General features: G+C 37.7%; 3 protein-coding genes across 4 annotated transcripts in view; 2 read left to right on the plus strand and 1 right to left on the minus strand.

The window, feature by feature from the left end:
• The first annotated feature begins 90 nt into the window (after window positions 1-90).
• Window positions 91-8,616, plus strand: LOC148355478 (basic immunoglobulin-like variable motif-containing protein). Its single transcript, XM_088348914.1, has 9 exons — window positions 91-264; window positions 2,854-3,288; window positions 3,363-3,489; window positions 4,633-4,728; window positions 4,793-4,897; window positions 5,760-5,987; window positions 6,058-6,141; window positions 6,209-6,305; window positions 7,943-8,616. Exons 2-9 carry the CDS (start codon window positions 2,898-2,900, stop codon window positions 8,195-8,197), a joined length of 1,383 nt encoding a protein of 460 aa, XP_088205040.1. The 5' UTR covers window positions 91-264; window positions 2,854-2,897; the 3' UTR covers window positions 8,198-8,616.
• Window positions 7,092-20,665, minus strand: LOC148355479 (uncharacterized). Of its 2 annotated transcripts, XM_088348917.1 has the most exons (7): window positions 20,103-20,665; window positions 17,361-17,428; window positions 17,016-17,283; window positions 14,662-14,823; window positions 12,761-12,966; window positions 10,993-11,072; window positions 7,092-8,482 (listed from the first exon to the last, which is right to left on the minus strand). In XM_088348917.1, exons 1-7 carry the CDS (start codon window positions 20,205-20,207, stop codon window positions 8,379-8,381), a joined length of 993 nt encoding a protein of 330 aa, XP_088205043.1. In that variant the 5' UTR covers window positions 20,208-20,665; the 3' UTR covers window positions 7,092-8,378. The 2 variants fall into 2 exon arrangements, with proteins under 2 accessions (XP_088205043.1, XP_088205042.1); XM_088348916.1 differs by lacking the exon at window positions 7,092-8,482 and having other exon boundaries at window positions 10,743-11,072; window positions 12,761-12,947; window positions 20,103-20,662.
• nme7 (NME/NM23 family member 7) overlaps window positions 20,524-22,033 on the plus strand; it is a 30,737-nt gene continuing 29,227 nt past the window's right edge. Inside the window, exon 1 of the mRNA XM_088348915.1 lies at window positions 20,524-20,841. Within this exon, the coding sequence (XP_088205041.1) occupies window positions 20,839-20,841 (3 nt within the window). The 5' untranslated portion in view covers window positions 20,524-20,838. The remainder of the gene's footprint in view (window positions 20,842-22,033) is intronic.

Below are 22,033 nucleotides of genomic sequence, written 5' to 3' on the forward strand. Positions count from 1 at the left end.
AAATCAAAAAAATATTAGTACATCTAGTTAAAATATTTTGAGACCCCTACTCCTCTTGAGTGGTCCAGTCCGAGTCATCTAATCCGGAAGTGTACACAGCCACTTAATTGACTCTGAAGAAAGCTAATGTTACTTACGCAGCTATTTCTTATTAGATTAACGCTAAAATAAATAAAACGTCTCTTAACACACAATGTTAATGAACATCTAAATATTTTTTTCTCTTCAAATTGCCGTCCAGGTTCGTTGTTTCCGAGTCCTCAGGTAAAAAAAATCAATATTTTGTGTGAAATTGCCATTGAGGGAAGTCGCTGCTTGTGTTTAAAAAAAAAACAAGGAAATTATATGTGGCTAACAGCATCATTAAATGTAAGAAGTCCAAGCAAAATGTATTAAATATTTGAACAAATGATATTTGTACGTACCCATTTTTTTTGTTCCCGGAAGGTTTGACCTTTTTATTTTTATTGAAAAAAAAACAAGCTATTCTTAGGAGTATCTACAAATATCTGTTGAATGTTTTAGCATTTTAAAAAAAAACTGTGATGGTGACTCGAGAAGCGTAGAATAGAGCAGTGTTTTTCAACCAGTGTGCCGTGAGAATTTGCCCAATTTTATCTTTCAAAAAAATCAGGCCATTATTCAGTATTTTTGCTATCTTCAGACGAGGAACTGTAATAGTCATCTATATCAGTAGGTGGCAGTAGATTCTTATCTCATCTCATTAGCTGCACCGCTTATCTTCAGTAGGGTCGCGGGTGTGCTGGAGCCCATCCCAGCAATCATTGGGCAGTAGGCAGGGGACACCCTGAACTACAGGGATAGACAACTCGCTTGCTCATTCACACTTAGGGACAATTTGGACCGGCTAATCCACCTGAAATGCATGTCTTTGCAATGTGGGAGGAAACCCACGCAAGCACGGGGAGAACACACAAACTACGCACAGGAAGTCCGGTAGCGGGATTTGAACCCACACAGGAGGTTCCCAAGACCTTAGAACTGCGCCGCCGTGCTACCCTAGATTGTTATATACTTTTTAATATACTAATTATCTGCTCATGAGGGAGCACAGTACATTTAATAAGCAAATTTGTTTAACAAAGCGGTTTAAGATTGCACTGTAAAAAAAAAAACAAATTCAGCACTTCATTCTTTATTATTTTAAGTATTATTTTCTTTTTATATACTAATCTGCTTATGAAGTAGTACAGTGAAATATTTGACATAACTTCATGTTTAAACATTTTCGACGGACGGTGTTCCTCTGAACTTTTTTAGAAATAAAAGTGTACCTTGGTTCAAAAGGGGTTGAAAAACACTGGAATAGAGCATCCCTTTGAAAGCCAATTCTACAAACTAGGAATCAGTTGGGGCAGATGCTCGATGTCACACGGTTGAGTGCACCAACACTATTTAGAACACTTGGAGTAAAGGTTGCTTTCAAGAGTTTTCAAGTTATCACGGTTGTAAATTTCTGGAACTCCCAAGTATCTCAGTGCTGGACCATACAAAACATATTGTAATCCAGTCTTGCCTTATTGAAGCGGTTAATGCTGCCATGACCATGTGTTCACCTAACGTTTACTGCTCACCTTGCACAATGTCTGACCATTTCTTTTTTCTGCACTATGATGTCTATGTTTGCACCAATGCATATGCTGACTATTTTTTTGCACTATGATGACTTTGCACCAAATGCAATATTGCACAACCCTTACGATACCAACGGTATCACGATAACACTGTATGTAACATCCCACATGCCGACATTTCTTGTGTAAATACCATGTAAATTATAACTATAGCCTTATCCCCCTTGTTTTATAACCTTATCTTCTCTGTTCCTTTATCTTCTTGGCTCATACCTCACTGTGAATGTGTAAAACTGGAGTGTCATGCCCAATTTCGTTGTCACAATATGTTAACCCATTTTGTAACAATGACAATAAAGGTATATTCTATTCTATTCTAATTACTACAGACGGTTTTATTACCAGTTGAACTTAACTACTGAAAGTTTTACGTTCCAAATTTGTGGTCAAAACTCTTTTGGCAGTAGAATTTAACTGTGATTACCGTAATATAGGCCTCCAAAACCCAGTATCAACATTTGTTATACTTGTAAAAAAATCTTGTTTTCTTGGGCTTAAATCATTCTTCTTTTTCTTTCACCCACATTATCTAAATTATGCCTCTAAATGTATGCTTTTGACAATTGTGGCCGTAAAATAAATGTTGTTGGGTATATATTTATTAGCCAAACTGAAACACTTGGTCAAACATTATGACAATTCAATTCTACTGGCTTTTTAAATATCTTTTTATTCCCTATATACAATGGCATTTATTTCTTAGTCATGGAAGTTTACATTTTTAGTTTGTCATCAAATAAAGCTACTCAGAAATAGCTTGCATTTTGTATCGTTTATGTTGACAAGATGACCAAAAGCAGACAGTCATTTTAGAGATCTAACTCTACAAACATACAAACAGTATAAGTTTTTTTTTTGCATGTAAAATATTTTTTGTCAAGGTCGTGTAGTTGGGAAAATAATGTAACGTGGGGCTAAAAAAATAATTATTCCACAACGTGAGGCAATGATACCGTATCTCAGGTGTCTACTGTGCATCTTGTTTCCTTTAGAAATTCACTTTTTCTTGATTATTTTTTTTTCTTTCTTAATTTAACTAACTTTTGGTAGTTTCCCCCCCTTTAGTATTACGCAGTTTTTCTGGGTAGGACTGGGTCTGTTAACTAGGGAAAAAGATATATATTTTAATATTACTCATTTGTTCACATTCAAGTAATTCTACAAAAATAAATGTTATGTTTTTATTACTATTTTACAGATATTATTTTTCTCTTGGACATCAGGAGTTGAAGTGAGTGGTCAATGCTAAACACGTCAGAAACTCCAGTTGATCCGCCGGAAGCATCAAGTATGCAAAGGCAGACGGTGGACAGGGACGGACAGGATCGGCACCTGATCGGCTCTCTGGCCCGGGACATCAATCGGCGGGCGTCCAGTGGGGAGCTCCAACTTACTTGTGCCTTCCCCGTCACCCATTCCCGTGAGAAGTTCTACACCGTCTGCTCCGACTACGCGTTTCTCAACCGAGCTGTGAGGAAGCAGGATGACGGAGACAAAACCGGCCAAGACGTAGTTTCCGAACGTGACTGTGACATGGAGGACTTGACTGCCGGTGGGCATGCCAAGACCACATTGGCCTGGGAGATCGACACCACTGACTTTAAGGCGGTCCTAACACGCAAAACTAGGAAGAGTAAGAAGATTTTAAAAATATCATGTCCTAAAGATTTTGCAGGAATGATATATTGTTATATTTTTCCCTCTTAGGTAGCATGAAAAAATGTGGAGGTAAGAAAATGAAACCAGACCGAGCCAATCGCAACTTTCAGGACGTCCTACCTCACCCCTCGTTGGAAGATGTCAAGGAGAGAAAAGTTCTTGACCTTCGTAGATGGTAAATCCTCTTCAACATTGTGTAATATACTGTATGCATCATTGGCGTGCCATGAGGTTCGTGTGTGGTGAGGCACAGTCGGATTTTCAAATAAATGAACCTACTTCTTATCATTCGATTAGCAGCGAAAAAAAAACAACATATAAACTGTAGCATAAAAACAATTGTTGTTATTAAATACAAGCAACATAGGATACTCAATCCCCCATTATGAAAAAGGTCCATGGAACGAGAAGACAATTCCTGGATGGCTTGACTTGCTGCTAGCTTGCAAATACTACAACTACTTGTATTGTTTGGGGCTGGGGTGCACCAAATCAGAATCCTTTTGCCTTTTGCCATGAGGTTAGAAAACTTAGTGCCTCACGGCGCAGACGCTCAGCACAGTAATGTTACATACTAATTCTATTAACAGTACTCACAGTATAATGTAAAAAATCAGTGATTTTCAAACAGAAAATACCGAAATTGTGAAGTTAGACCAAAAAAATGTTAAAACTAAATAAATATAGCCATTTAATATATTTTTAATTTGACCTGCCTCCCCTGACGCACGTCACCGGTGTTTCTAGATAACCTGAAATATTTAAATGGATAAACAATATATAGGTGCAGTAATAACTCTGCTATTTTTGGGTGGTGGCTGAAACAAAATACCTAATGTAATTTATTTAAAATCAATTTCACTTGTGAAGAAAATGATCTGCAATTCCATCTTTGACCACTTTACAGCAGTATAACATTTAGTTTGACGTTTCAATTTTACTGAACTCAAGTAATAATAGGAGATAATAGTAAATAGACCTCCAGGAAAAGACATACACTACTGATGGATACATCGTAAAGGCCTTGAAAACTTGCATTTGTTAAGATTTCTATTATAAGCTCATGGACTTGATTGCAAATACTGAAAAATGTGTGTGATACAGAAAATCAAAATGTTGCTGGTCCACCTACTTGACACAATCCTACCTCAGGAAGAAGTTTTGGTCTCATCAGACCTCGGCACATGGTTCCAAAAACCAACCTCCTGGCGTTTGGCAAAATGGAAGGAAAATAACTGACTGCAATATGTAATTATTTTAATTTGTTGTATTACACATGTTTGGTGTGAACGTTTTTTGTTTTTTTCTTTTCTTTTAGGTACTGTATCAGCCGGCCGCAGTACAAGACATCATGCGGAATCTCATCACTGGTGTCCTGCTGGAACTTCTTGTACAGCACACTTGGTGCAGGAAGGTGAATGGCTATTGATGTCCATCACACACAAAATGCACCAGTTGACTTTGCCTCTCCTCGCCAGTCTGACACCCATTTCCCAAGAGGAGGCGCTCCACATTCTCGGCTACCAGCCGCCTTTTGACGACATCAAGTTCGGGCCCTTCACGGGCAACGCCACCCTCATGCGGTAAGGCAGAGGTGGGCAAATTACTGCCCGCATGCCGCACGCGGTCCATCAGACTTTTTTATTCGGCTCGCAAAACGAAAATGGTCAAGCTAATAAACTAATAACTAATAAAAATACATCTTTGTGTGTCTATAACAAAAATAAATATTACATTTTGTGCTTAGAAACCGGGACCTCAAATACAATACTAAAGTACTAAAAACATACTACGACAGTTACATTATAGAACTAAAATACTACAACAGAAATACTAAAAATACAAATAAATATTAACGCAGCAATACTACACAAATACCACTACAGTATTACTATCACACGAAATAAAACGGCAGAAATACTGCAAAAATACTACTACAGAAATATTACGACATAAATACTACAAAATGCAACTACAATAATACAACAAAAATGAAGATATACTACAAACATTTTACAATGGAAATACTACAAAAACACTACTATGGGCTTACTTAAACACTTCTAACGAGATACTACAAAAATACCACAACAGTAAAACAATCATTCAAAAATACTACGACAAATACTGGAAAAAAAACAGACCTAATCTAATATTTTGCTTCAGTTTTGATTGTTTCAAAACCAACTTGATGAGACCAATCTTATTAAAAAGATATATAACATTGTAGATGTCTGCATGTATATTTATTCAAAAATGGTATAGGTGTCCATCATCAGCCCCTTGGCCAATTTTTTTGAACCCAATGTGGCCCACGACTCCAGTTGCCCACCACTGCGGTAAGGGGAGGAATGATGATTTCACACAGTCAGTTGTTTAATTGCACACTTCTCATTACAGACTCCTTTGGTCTGTGTCTAGTTGTAACGTTTTCCCGCTCCTAAGGTGGTTCCGGCAAATCAACGACCACTTTCATGTCCGGGGATGCTCGTATATCCTGTACAAACCACACGGAAAACACAAGACAGCAGGAGAGACTGCAGAGGGAGCTTTGGCTAAACTGATGCTCGGCCTCAGGGATGAGACTATGGCCTACATATATCACTGCCAGAACCACTACTGTTGCCCACTTGGATTTGAAGCCACGCCCATTAAAGCAGCCAAGGCATACAGGTAAGTAAGGCACTACTTTTACTTTTGTTTTGAGCGTAATTGCACCAGCAGTTGGTATGGCCTTTACAAGGGGTCCTCTTCCCACCAACGAGATGGAACACTGGATCCTGATTGGAGAACCCAGCAGGAAGCATGCAGCCATTCACTGTAAAAAGTACATCTCACGGTCCTCCCGCCCACAGTAAATTGAAATTGTCTTTGAGACGGTCCTTTCTGCGCAGGTGGATGGACATAGTCACCGACCTCAATACACAGAATCCAGAATATTTGGACATTCGGCACATAGATAGGGGAATCCAAAGGCGCAACACCAAAAAAGTATGTTTTTTCCTGTTCGCAGTTGAGTTTTTAGCCGTTGTTTCAATATTTTTTCATTTAATATATTGCCCTTCCATTCAGGCTTGATTTTGAGATCATTTGGAATTTTGATCAAGTTTTCTTAAAAATAACTATTTTACACAATAGAGAATCGTCAAAAGGACAGTGTGTATCATATTACAACTAAATGTCGCTGTATGGTGTAGTGCTAATATGCACTAGGAAGAATACAAACTAGGGAGACTCAAAGTGACCAAAACGCTTAATTATACGTGATTTGTTTTTTATTGCCCAGCCTTTTTGTATTTTTGGGTCCTTGTAGCATATAGTTCATGCTTATTATTATTATACATACATATATATATATATATATATATATAATATACGTTTTCTTTATCACTAAGAGGTTCTAAATGTTACACACTATCCCTTTAAGTTTAATATATTAAAATTACCGTATTTTTCGGACTCTCGGGTGCACTTCAAACAAATAAAAATTGACAGCAATTGGAAAGTGAGCGTTACAATCCGGTGCAGACATGTGGTAAATAAAATCGGGAATTCCTGATCACAAGAGAATGCTTCTACATACGGTAAACCATATATGAATTATTTCATTTAAATGTGAAACCAGATTTGGTAACATTCATGTTCAATGAAATATCTTATTTTCTGACATTTTTGTCATGCTAACATTGCTCGTACTTAGGTTTTTAGTTTCATGTGCCTTAGTCTTTTGCTCTTTATATGTGAAAAAGCTTCAACAAAGGAATATTTAAGAAGCTGTGCCTTTCAACCAGGTGCGCTTTATTGTCTGACATAGTAAAACATGATTTATGACCTCCGCCACTGGTGACATTTCACATAAGGTGCCTTTTGTTTTGTTTTTTAAATCATCTTACGTGTGACATTGACATACGAGTCGTAATTTTATTTAAGTGCTCACTACCTAATCCAGAGTCATATATGACACTAAGGGCAAAATGTGATTTATGAATAGTCAAGGTTTGATTGATGTCAATGCATTATTATGCGAGGGCCTATAAACAAAATACCTATACATATATTTAGGCAAAAATCTAAATTTGGCCCAAAAATGAGGTAGGCACGATGAATTAGTGTGACAATACATTGCTTCTTTTTTGTTAAATCGCTCGATTGAAAGATAGTTTAGGGTTTCAAAATTAGTGCAGCCCGATTGACTTATTCACATAGTAATCCGATAAAAACTATTTCAAGATTGTGTTTTGCTTAGAAAATATACTAAATTACTTATTTGATGAATTATTGTTGTATTTATTACTGACTTATTTATTTTCTCACTAATTCTAATAATGTTTACTTTTTTTATATAACTTTAATTAGTTTCGGGGAAAATGTATTCGGGAACAGCGGTATGTTTTTATAAGGGATTTTCTTTTGAAAAACCTGATTTAGCCCCACCTCACCCAGACCCTTGCTCCGTTGGCCCTCAAGAAAATTGAGTTTGAAACACCTGAGATAGATCTAGAGACTTTCAACTTAATTAATCAGAGTGTTTTCATGCAAAAAGGCTTTTGATTCTTGTAGATTCTTGACTCAAACACTCATTGATTATTTTTTTTTTAAATGATTTTATTCTTATCGTGGCTTCTCAGGTGGGTGGCAATCTGCATTGTATCATGGCCTTTCAGCGGGTAAACTGGCAGAAGTTGGGCCCCTGGGCCCTCAACCTCGAAAACCTGCGGCACGCGAATGCAGAAGAAGAGCCAACCAGGCGCAACGTCCAGTTCGGACGCTCACAAAGCACAGGCAGCCAGAAAGACGCCCCATGGAGGCGCCTGTCCAGCACTGCAGACCACAGGCAGAAGAGCTCGCCCGACAGTGACATCGACGAGACCGATGCCAACTAAACACGAGGGTAAACAAAAACTACCAAGTACGGACTTCCACTTTTACATAATACACATTAATATGCAGAAAGGGTTTGGTTGGTTTTATTTTGTGTTAAAAAAAAAAATCATAGCTGTGCAAAATGTCCTCATCCTTTTAAGTACCCCAGCAGTTCTTCAATGTATAGAAACGTCGTTGAAATTATCCAATTTCTTTGCATTTTTTCTCTGTTGAGTGACTTTTAAGTGAGTTTAAATGTTGTCTCAGCTCTCCAATTTGATCCGGACTAACGCGGCAGCAACCACCTGAAAAGAAAATGTTCAAAGTCTTGCAGTGTATTTCCAAAGCACCAAATGGTGCTGGGGAAACAATCTTTTTGATTAGTACAGGAATAGACTGTGAAATAGGTACATAATAAACTTGTAATATTATCCGCAAAGTGTTGTTTTTCTCCCACTTTGCAACTATTTAAGGTATTTTTTTGTGGCACAAGAGAAAACCCTTTGATTGAGGTTGAGCTTGTGTAGGCTATTTGTTATTTAAAAAAACAATTATGATCCCTATGATTATGGTCATCTGAGTTTGCCAAACGGAAAACATTGGTTTAGAGTAGGGGTGGCGAACACGTGGCTCTAGGGCCGCATGCGGCTCTTGGCCAATAAGAATGCGGCTCTTTGCCTCATCATATTTTCTATATACTGTGGCTCTTTGCCTTGTTTTATGTTTAGTATTTTGTGTATTGAGGGTGGACCCTTTCCTTGAAATCAACACAAGAACAATACTTGTTGTATTGTAAGAAGAGGAGTGTGTTATGGAAAATAATATGTTTTTGATTGTGTGTATCTGTCTGTCATGGCAGGCCAGTGTGTGGTGTGGCTCTTTGACTCTCAAAGTTATAAATTTCGGCTCTTTGTGTCAAACTTGTTCGCCACCCCTGGTCTAGAGTATGTGTGAGCTATTTATGTTATTTCACAAAAGCATATATGACCCTTTCTGTTTTTTTTTTTTAAACTCTGCCACAAAATGATTAGACCAGTATGCCTCTAGATCAGGGGTCGGGAACCTATGGTTTGTGAGCCATATACAGGTATTTTCATGAGTACATATAGGTCACAGATAAAACTATACTCAAGTTAATCTTATTTGTAGCGATAAACACTGAGTCGATTCTAGTGCACACATAGCAGAACTGGTGCTCCTAGACTGAATAGTTTGATCAAGTATTTGAAGAGCATAATTCCCACTACATTTAACAGTCAAGGTGTCACCAGTGTTTGAAATAACGTCTGCCCTGACGCCCGGGGCGTGCATCTTTTACGTCAGGCGCACAACTTTTCAAAACGTCTCCGCCTGAGTGGCAGACAACTTTTTCAAGGGGGGGAGAAAAAGCCGCAAGATTTTTTTTTTCAAATCAAATGTTTGCTTTATTCCGATCTCGAAATCTTCGTTCGATTTGTACATTTCGGTTTGTTTAGCAATTTGCATACTTAGCAGCCAATCAGAAGCATGCATCAAATAACTTTGTGCTTCCAAGCTTTCCTGAGCCATATAAGGTCGCGCATTAGCATATCATTTTCAAAAGTAGACGCACAGAGAACACAAGAAAAAGGATAAGTGGTTAGGAATCGAGCCAAAACCTCAGCCCCAGAAGAAATATTCAAAAGAAGCTAACAACATTTATGACGCTACAAAACGTAAACGTACATTAAAATCATCGTGGAAAGAGGAGTTCACGTGGCTTGCAGCAGACGACGCAACGCAAACATTACAAGAATGAAGATGAGTAAATACAGGTACTTACTGAAGGCAGATGGAAAACAGCGATGGCATATACATGCAATGAAATAAGTAGATTTATAATAAACCAAATTTTAAACAGCTGTTCTGTTATATATTCTAATTATCCATCCTTAATAATTTGCAACAATGTTTTTTTTGCGATTACTCTTCTCATTGTGTTTCCAGTTGTGAAAAATGGGGCAGGCAACTTTTCCAGTAACTTTTTGTCATGAGTTTCAGACACTGGTGTCACACAAACAGATGCTAAGGAATCCTTATTAAACAATTTACATTCACCGTTGAGACACCTTATTATGAAAACTGTAAACAGACAGAAACGCCGGCCAAACACAAAGAGAAATTTGATTGGGTAAAACAGTAGGGCTGGGCTGAGCTATGCACACAGCGTACTTCTCCCTGCCCAGCGCCGTCTGCACCGAAGGTATATTCGTCAGTATCATTGTTTGCAGTATTCTTTAACATTTGTACAAAATAACTCTGCTTCCACCTTGTTTTGAAAGCATTTATATATATATATATATATATATATATATATATATATATATTTTTTTTTTTGTTTTTTTTTTGTTTTGTTTTTTATGTGTCAAAGTGAGCCTCAACAATATTAAGTAATTGCGGGAGGGAGACAAGTTTAAAGTGGTAGATTCTCTATATCGGACACAGGCTCTGGCATTATCCTTATTTAAAAAATGCTATCAAATCATCCAACGTCACAGTGAATTGAAATGCGCTGAAAAATCAGATACTTGTCTAGAGATTGGGTTTGGCTGAAATTATTCTTGAAATATATGGTATGGCTCTCAACAACAAAATCAAAATATTTTGCTAGCATGGCTCTTTGGGTCAACAAGGTTCACGACCCCTACTTTAGATTCTAATGTTGCACATTTTGTATCATCTTTACTTAACAAAGTACTGACAAAATAGTCATATATCCAAATTAACCTTAACTTATAGTTCATCATATGTAGTTTTCCAGACATTAAGTCTCATTAAAAAATAAAAAAAGGTTTACCGAGCAAAGCGGCCCCTTGCTTCATCCACTTGTCACTTAAAGCTGTTAAGGATTCTGGTTGTTTTCTCGACGCCTCCCATCTTAAAATTTACAAAACAAGATTATATTGAAACATTAATGTCAAATACCACAGTAACCTAAACTACAGAAAGACACATTCAACAATATAACGGAGGATTATACATGATTTTTTTGTTTTATGACTCCATGCAACACCCTGGGATGCGTTTATTAAATTATGTGTGTGTAATATATATATATATATATATATATATATATATATATATATATATATATATATATATATATATATAATAAATTATTTTTCCTTTAACTGCGTATGTTAAAGGAGCCAGGACCTTGACAGATCTGCCAAATATTGAAAATTGTATTCCAGATTGACAAAAACCTAGTAGTAGTATGTAAAACCATGATTCCTTGGTTGAAAGTGCTTACTAGACAACCTTTTCACTTAGTAAAAAAACTGCAAAACATCAATTAAAAACTTTATACATTTGTAGAATATAACTGTTTAGTATTTGTACAATTCAACATTTCAATAACAAAATGATTAGTGCTCCATTTGTTATAATTATTATATTTTCTTTATACAAAAATTATTGCTTGTTCCCCCAACACTTTTTGGAGAAATAGTTTTGTAATTTGCTATAAACTAGCTTATAAACTATGGAATATTTTCAGTATTTGGTAGCTCTGTCTTTAAAAAAAGACTATGTATTGTTTGACCACCGGATGTCGCTGTATGATGTAGTGCGACCAATAACAAGGGCAATAAAGAACGAGGAAGAATACAGTACAAACAATGTCAAGTCAAGTGACCAAAATACACCATTTTTCATTTTTTGATTTAGTCTTTTTGAGGTTTTTGGGTACCCATAGAAGCAAGATGAGTGAACAATAATGTCATCTCCCTTCAGATAAGGCTCATGTTATGTACAATAAATGCTTATTTCTGGACCTGTAAGTATTTAAACAATGCATTTTTATATGACAGTTAATGTAAAATTTGCTTATTGTTTTAACCACTATATATATACATATATATATATATATATATTTTTTTTTTTTTAATAAGGTTTTTTTTACCACTAGGGCGCACTAAATAATACACATTGTCCCTTGTAATTCTAGGAATTACTTTTCACAGTTTGTTAAATTGATTTATGACCCTTTGACCAATGTAATTTGGTGTGTTTTATTATAGAGGGTGTTTTAAAAATGTTATATCTTTTGAGTTGTAAATATTACAGAAAGTACATGATTAAAGCAAACAATATAAAACGTATTCACGTTGAAGGGCCACAAGATTTATCCCTTCAAATTTGAATTAGAAATTCAAAAGTATGTGGATACATGTGAATTTTCAAGATGCGCAACGCCTGAGACACGCCATACGTCAAGTGGATAATCCAGCTCCTGCCAAACACTGCTGAAGCCGATCTTGAGTACCAGTGCGGTATTTATTCTCTGGTTCAGCTCTTCTATGTTTGCAGGAAGAGGGGGAACATACACCATTCCCTTAACGCAACCCCAGAGAGAAAAGGCACAAGGTGTTGAATCAGGTGAACAGGGCGGCAATCTCAGCAACACACTGTCTTTAGCACCACCACGCCCAATCTATCTGGATTACCGGCTAGACATAAGCACGCGTCTCAGGCAGTTGCGTGTATTGAACATTGGTAAAATTGGAATAATCATGTCTATCACATGCTTTTGAGAAACTTACTAACTAAATTTTTTTACATACCCTCGTGAGGCATCCCAATTCTCCCCGCTGTTTGGGTACACCACCCATTTCCTATCTGGGCTCCATAGGTCACTGACAGAGTCCAACAAAGGCTCCACCCATTCCGGAGAGCAACAGTTGATGCCAACGGCCAGAACTTGCGCCGATCTGCCAGCCACAATGACGCCATTTTGCAGTGAGCTGCCATCTGACAAGAGAGACCCACACTGACAGAGAAGCAGAAAGGGCATGTCAATTTACAGGTGTGAAAATGGGTAAAGGGTGGTAAAGGTGAGAAGTATATGGAGGAAATGTGTTCTGGTACACAGTACAAACCAACAAATAATGAGGTCTGTCAACTTGCACTGTGTTTCAGTAATCTGGAGGAGGCCCCACATACACACAATATTGTACTGAACCAATTTTGGGGCAGAGCGCATTAGGTTCAAGGAATGTGGGCTGTGGGAAGTGCTGCAGAGTGACGTCATGCTTGTCCCTGCATATTTTTTTTTTTGTCAGTGGAGCAAACAAACGGTGAAAACAAGAAAAAGAAGGCTTCTAATAATGTCCAAACGCCAACCCAAACCTCAAGAAACTTGAAAAAAAGAAACGTTTCTTCTACCGCATCTAAGAAAAGCATGTACTTGCACGTTCATCATGAACAAGCTGCGTAAGGCTGCCATCATGTTTTTAAGCAAGGAGATGTGGTAGAGAGTAAAAACGTTTTAAACCATACATCCCCACCTTTAAGAAGGAGAACTTAAAACAAACTCAGACTAAATTTGGTAAACTAATGCTCTACCCTCTGAGATTCGATCTGAAGCCTCAGTAATAAATCTAGGTTTAAAACACACTTCTATTCTGTATCTCATGAATGGCCTATATTTCATGTTGACGATGTCTGTGTATTGTTTGTTGATGCCCTTGCAACATCCATTGCAGCTTAGTCATCCTGGAAGGGGGATTACTTCATGTGCAATCGCTTCTCAAGCTTTCTTCATTTTACTCATGCTGAGGTTTTTCCCTTGCCCACATGTAGGTTTTAGATCAGGGGATGGTGTAATAAGTCTTCAAGTCTGTGCTCTGTGGAGCCATTTGAGACTTCTTGTGATTAAAGGCTATACAAATAAACATGACTTGTCTTGAAAAGGGATATGTACGTTATTTTGGCTATACTTAGCCTCAAGTCGGTTGCATCGGAGCAGGTTCAATTTAGCTTGACTCAGTTACCGCGGTGATATATTCTCTACAGCTTGCTATCAAAAATATCTTTGACAGTGGTACTATAATAAATTATTATATATATATATATATATATATATATATATATATATATATAAGAAAAAGTTCAACTCCCAGTCATCTGTTCCCTCATCAAAGAGAGAAAAGTTTGTGCATTAAAAGGGATCAATGAATTGAAACTTAAAATAATTAAATACATAGGAATTAGAATTGTCCTTATCGTCACAGTGAATATTGTTTAATAAGGAGATAAAACGTGGCACCCCTGGATAGACAAGTGATAAAAGCTTTAAAAGAAAATTATAAAACAAAAAATGATTTGGTTAAATGGGAAGACATTTCTCCCGCATAGCAAGTAAAAATGGTACGACTGAACCACACATATATAACATATATAGATAATATATATTTTTTTAACATAGTTGCATTTGGCACTTGTTCAGTTAGGTTTATAAAAACAGCAAACAAAGCTTTAAAAAGTATTTCAGGGGACATCTAGTGGACAGATTTAAAACTGCATAGAAGTGTTTGACGCTGCCCATCCCCAATTCAAAAGGTTTCTCCTCGGATCTAAACATATCACATAGGTCACCCATTCCGACTTCAAAAAGGTAGATTTCGCCAAAGGTGAAGGACTTTCATGCCTGAATAGCTGACTGCTCTGATAGGAATCTCATTACCTTGCAAGAGAAGGAAATCCAGGCGTCGCAATTCGGAAATTCCCGGAGCAGCTCGACCAGCGCCTCTGCCTCTTTGACGCTCGGGATAGTCTCAAAGGCCAGGACGTCTGCACCTGCTGCTGCCAAACATGCCAGCTGAGGCCGATGCCAAGCCTTTAACTCCTGGGATCACAAAGATGCAAGAACTGTTGACATCAAATGTTTAGATTCAAATCAACAGATGCAGTATTACTTTATTTCCCCAAAGTTAATAAAAAAAAAAATTACTTAAGGGTGTATGTATATCGGGCACATGAGCAAAAGTCATGCCTTGTGGGCCAGATGTGGCCCGCCATATCATTGTATGTGTCCCTCAAAACAATCCTGGGAGAAGCTACTTCTATTACTGTTATAAGCCTTTAACCACCTGGGTCGTAGGGGCACCATTTCCTGCGGTATATCTTGGGCATGTCCAGCCTGGTGGCGCCCATCCCTCTCAGAGCCAACAAATATTTCCACCCGGAAGCACAAGAGAAAAATTAGCTGCATTGGGTCAGTGACTTGCAGTTTTAAATATGTCCACTAGGTATCGCCAAAGCAAGGCACCACTCACATCGCACCTATTGTATCTGTATTTGCGGACTACCATTACTCAACCAGCAAACATTGAGAAAATACATCCCAATGTTATTTTACTTAAAATAAATATCACCTAAGTAAATATTTTCAACATGCTCAAAAGTGATTTCTACACAAGATGCAAATACCCTGTGCTTTACTGTCCTATTACATTCCCAAAAATTTAGATAAAGTCGTTTTAGTCACATTTGCGTGAGGGGGACATTTTACGACGGGCGTGTATTTTCGGCAAAACGAAGCGTAGCAACATGTACCAGCTATGAAGAACTGGTAAGCTTCCAGGCTTTTATAAGCTTTTGGATACGCATTGGTGTATGGGAATGCTTCATTTCCAATGTACGTAGTGGTAAAGATCATCTGGACTAAAGTCAGATCGATTTGGTTAGATGTGTTCATACAGTATATCAGGAGAAAGAAGGTATGGGTTGGTCCTCAATTTCTCCAAATAGTGCTTTTTGTGCTTTTCAACAAGGTGAGCCACCCCATCTGACAGCTGCATAATATTCATATGACTAGTCATTGCCAATGGTGTTTAATAGTATAGTTTTTTTGTTGTACAATATGCCTACTTAACTGGCCTCATCCACTGTTTACTAAGGTTTACTGCCGTCCGTCCTGGTGTCGTCATGTGGTTAGGTATCGTGTGTGCAAAGGGTCATTATCTTCTACTTTTTACTGAAGTCTGGTACATTTTGGAATTAAGATACATTAAAAACTAGTCTAAGTCATTCATGTAAGTTTCAGATCAGGGGTTGGTGTAATGGATTGTCTGTGCAGCCCTTCGAGACATTCTGTGATTAAGTGCTGTACAAATCCACATGACTTGACTTTACAAAGGAAATAGTGAGTCTGCTAAGAAAACAAAAAAAGTGCCATGAGATGAGAACCTGGCTGATAAAGTCACAAAGTATGTTTTCTGTGTCTGTGATCTATTCATTCAATGGGTGTTGTTATGTGTTTAAATTATAGTCAACATAAGTGCTAATTAACACTAATTAAGGACTTTTCTACATCCAACTAAAAAGGGAACGATTAAAATGTTAATTTCTGTTGAATATAGTCCCAATGCGATCCATGGGATCTTTTTGTTCAGTTAGAATGCTCTTTTTATTCATGTTTGCAGTTAAATATACACACATAGATCAGGATCACTATGTATTTTAATCGTCTTTTAGCTTTTAAGTTGCTACATAGTGAATGTGACGGAAACAGTTGTTTAAATAAAACCCTGTGAAGCATCAGGTAAAAAAGACTCCAACATCATTCAGCCGGGGACGTTAAAAAAAGCAGACTTATTTAATCAAAACATTCCTTTAAATTAGTGTCTGTATGCTATTTTTTTCACTTTCTGCAAGAGTTTCCCCAAGTTAAATAAAGTAGTGGATGTATTTTTTTTAAATGCCTAGATGATAAAAATAAAATACAAGAGACGACATCTTGGTGAAGAAAGAAATTAGAAAAGAAACTTAATAATTGTTTTCTAATCAAATCTTGCATCCATAAATCATAATTGTGAGCCTCCAAAAAGACCCCAAGCCCTCAAGTTCAGGCCCACTTTTTATGCCATTAATGTACTAGAATGATTTTTTCTACCATGCATATAGTATATTTTAAACTCTTGATTTATGAGATTGCTACAACATTAATAAATCAATAAGTACATACGTAGGCCCAGGAACAGATACCTGAGGGACGCCGCAACTTGTTTTTTGGGGAAAAAAGGTCATGACTCTCACCTCTAAGCTCATTTTGTCAGCATATTTCCCATTGTACTCCGAACCATCATGCAAAAATGCTCCATAGGGTCCTACAGACGCCACCACTACCACAGGGTGTGTGGCCCGCTTTCCAGGACCGAACTCAGCCGCCTCTTTTGCCAGATGGAACCCAGATGCCAGCAGTTCCCTGGAAGCATCAGGGGTGAGACCCAAGTGTTGAACAAATCCTTGCATGGTGGCCTGGTAGGTGGCGCTGGTGATGACATCAGCACCACTAAGGAGGAAGCTGAAAGTAATTGACCTTTAATGTAAACTAGTATCGAAAGATAAAGCGGCGCATTCTTATTCAGCGTGTAAACATACCTATTATGGGCCGCTTTGATAGCATTGGGATTGGTCTGCAACAGTCTTGCACTCCACAATGGATCCCCCTAAACAAAAGACAAAATACGAAAATGTTGCTTCCATTAATATTGTTGTAAATCATCTTTTTCTTCCAACTGCGTATTCAGTTGATTACAGGTAGCCTGAAAGTATGTTATGAAAAAAAAAAAAGGCTGAGCAGGTCCTTCAAAGGTTTCATTTATTCAATAATGTATTCTGGACACAAATGAGTTAAGTACAATGGCTGGAGCAGGTCAAATATGGAAAGAAAATTGCCCTCGATCTCATACTAACAAGTCAAGTCGTGCTTATTTGTATCGCCCTTAAACACAAAGGGCTGCACAGACCACTTATTATTGAAAACTACAGACTATTATTACACCATCTCCTGATCTAAAACCTACATGAGGGCAAGGAAAAACTCAAAAACCTCAACATGAGGAAAATGTAGAAACCTTGAGAAGGGACTGCACATGAGGTAATCCCCCTTCCAGGATGACCAGGCTGCAATGGATGTTGCAATAACAAATAATACACAGATATTGTCATCATACAATATAGGTTAATGATATGCTATAGAATAGAAGTGTGTTTAAGCTTAGATTGAAACAGGGGAAACAACTTACCTAGGAAAAAAACGAAACACAGGGACAGTGTATAATAATTAGTGCCTCCAAGTTGTACAGAAAAATGCATTCAGTGAAAAAAACTCCTTGATTTGAATACAGTACGAGGCAAAAACACATGAACCAATGTAGATTTTCAGTAAAAACAAATCATAGGTCAAGAAATTGTGTTTATTTTACACCGTGGAATCCCTACTTAGATCAGCGCCATGTTTGGCCTAGCATTCTGCCGCCACTGTGCCTTGTATCACTGGCCCTCGCTTGTACCGGACTACACAGTGCCATCTAGTGGCTAAATATTACACATTGTGGCTTTCAAGTATAACAGTTGATAGTCCACGACAAGCCTCTTTCCAAATCAATACCACATGATAACACTCAAGGCTACATATGGCTCCAAAACACAACACAACTGAAATAATGAGAAGTTATATAATCATGAATCAATTAAATTGCATATCCATCTATTTTACGCACCACTATTATTTTTTATCCTCACTAGGGTCGTTGTGGTGCTGAAGCCAATCCCAGCTCTCTTTGGCATGGGAAGGGGACACCCGGAACAGGTTGCCAGTCAGATGCAGGGCACACGGAGACGTCGAACCATTCAAAAATTAATTCATACCTAGAGACAATTCTATCCGCCAATACGTGTCTTTGGAATGTGGGAGGAAATCTGAGTGCCGGAAGGAAACCCACATGGGCACAGGGCGAACATGCAAACTCCACACAGCGAGGCCATTGGCTGGATTTGAAACCTAAACTGCGGGGCTGATGCCTTAACCACTCATCCTCCATGCCACTAAAGTCGCAATTCAATATACAGTAACCACAATTCATACATCATCAGGATTATCCATTTTAGTGACATGAGCGCACTTTCAGGTTACGGTGGTTTATGGGTGATGTAGTTAGTCTGTCTCGAACGTTTGACGAGAGCTAGGAGAGAGAATGTTGCTTGTAAAATATACATCATTTAATTGCTTTATTCGTTAATTTCGGTACCTAAACAATGAAAGTAAATGTTTTATTGACTGTCGGCCTGACTGCTGCTAGTAGATCCTAATAAAAGGAAAAATAAAACTACAGTAGGAGTTGTAGCATTGCATTGCGCACCTTAAAAATAGTCTGTGGTTTGCAATAATCTATGGTCTTTGCAGGCCTTTGAGACTCTTTATGATTGAGGGCTATACCATACCTGTCAACCTGTACGTTTTTGCCGTACAAAGTACGTTTGTTATGCATATTAAGACGTGTACGACGTACAAGAAAATCTGTACGGAAAAACGCAAATTTGTCAATAATGGGTACTATCCGGTATACAATGACTATCACGAAACGGCAAATCAATCAAGCCAAACGAGTTCGCCGCGGTAGCCTCTATCTCTGAATAATTTTTTCGTTGATCAGAAAACAACAGGCGGGGTTGATTGAGAAAATTTGAAATACGCGTGGTCTTAAAAACATCAGATTTCATGTGGTGGTTGTGTAGTGAAAGGAAGTCCGTCTCTTTTGAGAGAACCAACTTTTTCGGCTCAACTTATTAAAAAGAGCCGGCTCTCAAACGGCTCACTTGCTTTGATGCATTATATTACGAATGATTATGTTGTATAAAGAAGTTAAGACAAAAAGGAAGTATAAAAGGAGAAAATGAAAAAAAGACAGGTTTGTGGTTATCCCCTTAATCAGTATATTACCAACAATAATTTAATGCAGAAAATGAATTATTCTACTTAACTATATTTGCATGTATTTTTTTCTTCTACAGTGAACGTCCAAGCGACTTCATTTTTTAACTTTTTTTTTATAATAAACCTCATTCATGTCGAGCAACTCAGGATCTCACAACAAAATGTTAATTAAAAATACATATGATATAACGAAACACATGTACGATACAACATGTTAAACAACATAAATAAACACGTTTAAATAATATATGGTGTAAGATTATTTTGAAAGGGAAAATACGACAGTTTGTAAGAGCATGGAGCCCTGGAGCGCGACAGGCATGCTATAAAAAATAAACATGACTTGACTTTCGGTAAGGAGAAAAACTCATAACCGAACAGTGCAATAGTTTAGTAAATCTTACTTGTAAATGTGCACCTTGTGCCTCTAATTCTGTTGCTAAACCACCATCCAAGAGGAGAATTTCTTCCTGGTTAGAGGCATTCCTCAGTCGAGATCGTAAATTCATGAAAACCAACTGAAGTAATATAAAATTTAATTAAGTTAAGTGCGTGATGGGGGGGTCATTGACAAGTAACAATTATTTCCATCAATGTTTTGTTTCCGGGTTCGAAACGGGTTCAACTGTTGCGTTTACTGTCACTCCGACTTTGTCCTTGTCACTGAAAGATAAGGAATTATTTGTATTTTGTAATCCTGCAAATGCAGTATCCGACGTGAACACATTCAGTCAATGTCATTGATTCATTAATATATTTTCAAAGCGATTCACTGTTCGTTCACTGAATTCATTCATACATGTTGTGTCGTTACTATGGAAACGGATAAAGCGTTCAAAATCCTTGGAAATGTGCACTTCAACGCTCACTTCACGCGTATTGACCATCATATATACGACTCCGAAAGTTTTAGACGACAAATAAATCGTACATTTAAACACGTGTAGCATCATGTCACTGATTTTTGCTCGTTGAATATATTTTGGAACTTTGTGGCGCATTTATATATATTGATGGGTTTCATTCCACACCCGGCTTTACAGTAGAACCTCAACGCAGCACGAGCACTTCTAGAGCTACCTAGCTACAGCATGCCAAGCTAAACATCTGGGACATGAGGATTTATTTCAAGCCAAAATAATGGTAAGTGAATTAAAACTTGTTTTTTTAAGGAAGCCGAAATACATATTTTTTTTAGTTTTGTGGTTTACTCGGGCTGTAAAAAAATTTTACGATAACCGTCAATTGTGTTTTGGTGAATCGTTAATGAACGCTAGTCAACGGGTAACATGGATGAGGAATTCGTCCTATACAGTCAAATTTCCGGTAAAATTCTATTTATGACGGATAACAGTTTCGCTAATACTGTATTCGTATAGTGTTTTTCAAGTTTAAGTCAAGTAACCGTGGTGTCCGTTTGTGCCCATTTCCTGTTATTGGTGTGCTGGTTTGATAAAATTGTAGCAGTATTCTCTACACTCGCTCAAACTAACAATGGTTTTTGAATTAATAAGTGACTGGTCTTCTTTTTATCTGACAAAAAAATGACTAAGTATTTTTGTCACCAATAGAGAGCGCTACGGCACTGTATTTAGGCTTTGGTGCAGGGAAAAGTTTTGTCCTCCAACCATCATTAAAAAATAACCTCACGCATCACCAAAGAAAACGTCAAAAGGTAGCATATACTAAACTAGCACATAATACTGTCTTGCTTATGTGACTTGCATATTGTATTTCTATACTCCTATTTTTGGACAATATTTCTACTACATGTCTCATCTTATCTCATTAGCTGCACCGCTTATCCTCAGTAGGGTCGCGGGGGTGCTGGAGCCCATCCCAGCGATCATCGGGCAGGGGACACCCTGAACTGGTTGCCAGCCAATCGCAGGGCACACGGGGACAGACAACTCACTCGCTCATTCACACCTAGGGACAATTTGGACCGGCCAATCCACCTGAAATGCATGTTTTTGGAATGTGGGAGGAACCCGGAGTGCCCGGATATATTTTTTAATTTTATTAGAGAACATACAAACTCCGCACAGGAAGTCTGGATCTGGATTTGAACCCACGCAGGAGGTTCCCATGACCTGTGCCGCACATGCGCCAACCACTGAACCGCCGTGCTGCCCGCTACTACATGTCATTGCACTATTTTTACTGCACTTTTCTGATATACTTAACCATTCTACAGGCACTACGTTTTACATTTTTAGTATAGATCTATATAACTAGTATAGCTATCCGAATACTATGTTTGTCTTATTTTTTTCTCTAATGTATTTTATTACATGTTTGAACATGTCTAATCAATGCTCACTAGATTGTTGTC

This window comes from Urocampus carinirostris, chromosome 12 (genome assembly GCF_059441175.1).
Source record: "Urocampus carinirostris isolate Australia breed hairy pipefish chromosome 12, RoL_Ucar_1.0, whole genome shotgun sequence".
In the NCBI taxonomy this organism is placed as follows: domain Eukaryota; kingdom Metazoa; phylum Chordata; class Actinopteri; order Syngnathiformes; family Syngnathidae; genus Urocampus; species Urocampus carinirostris.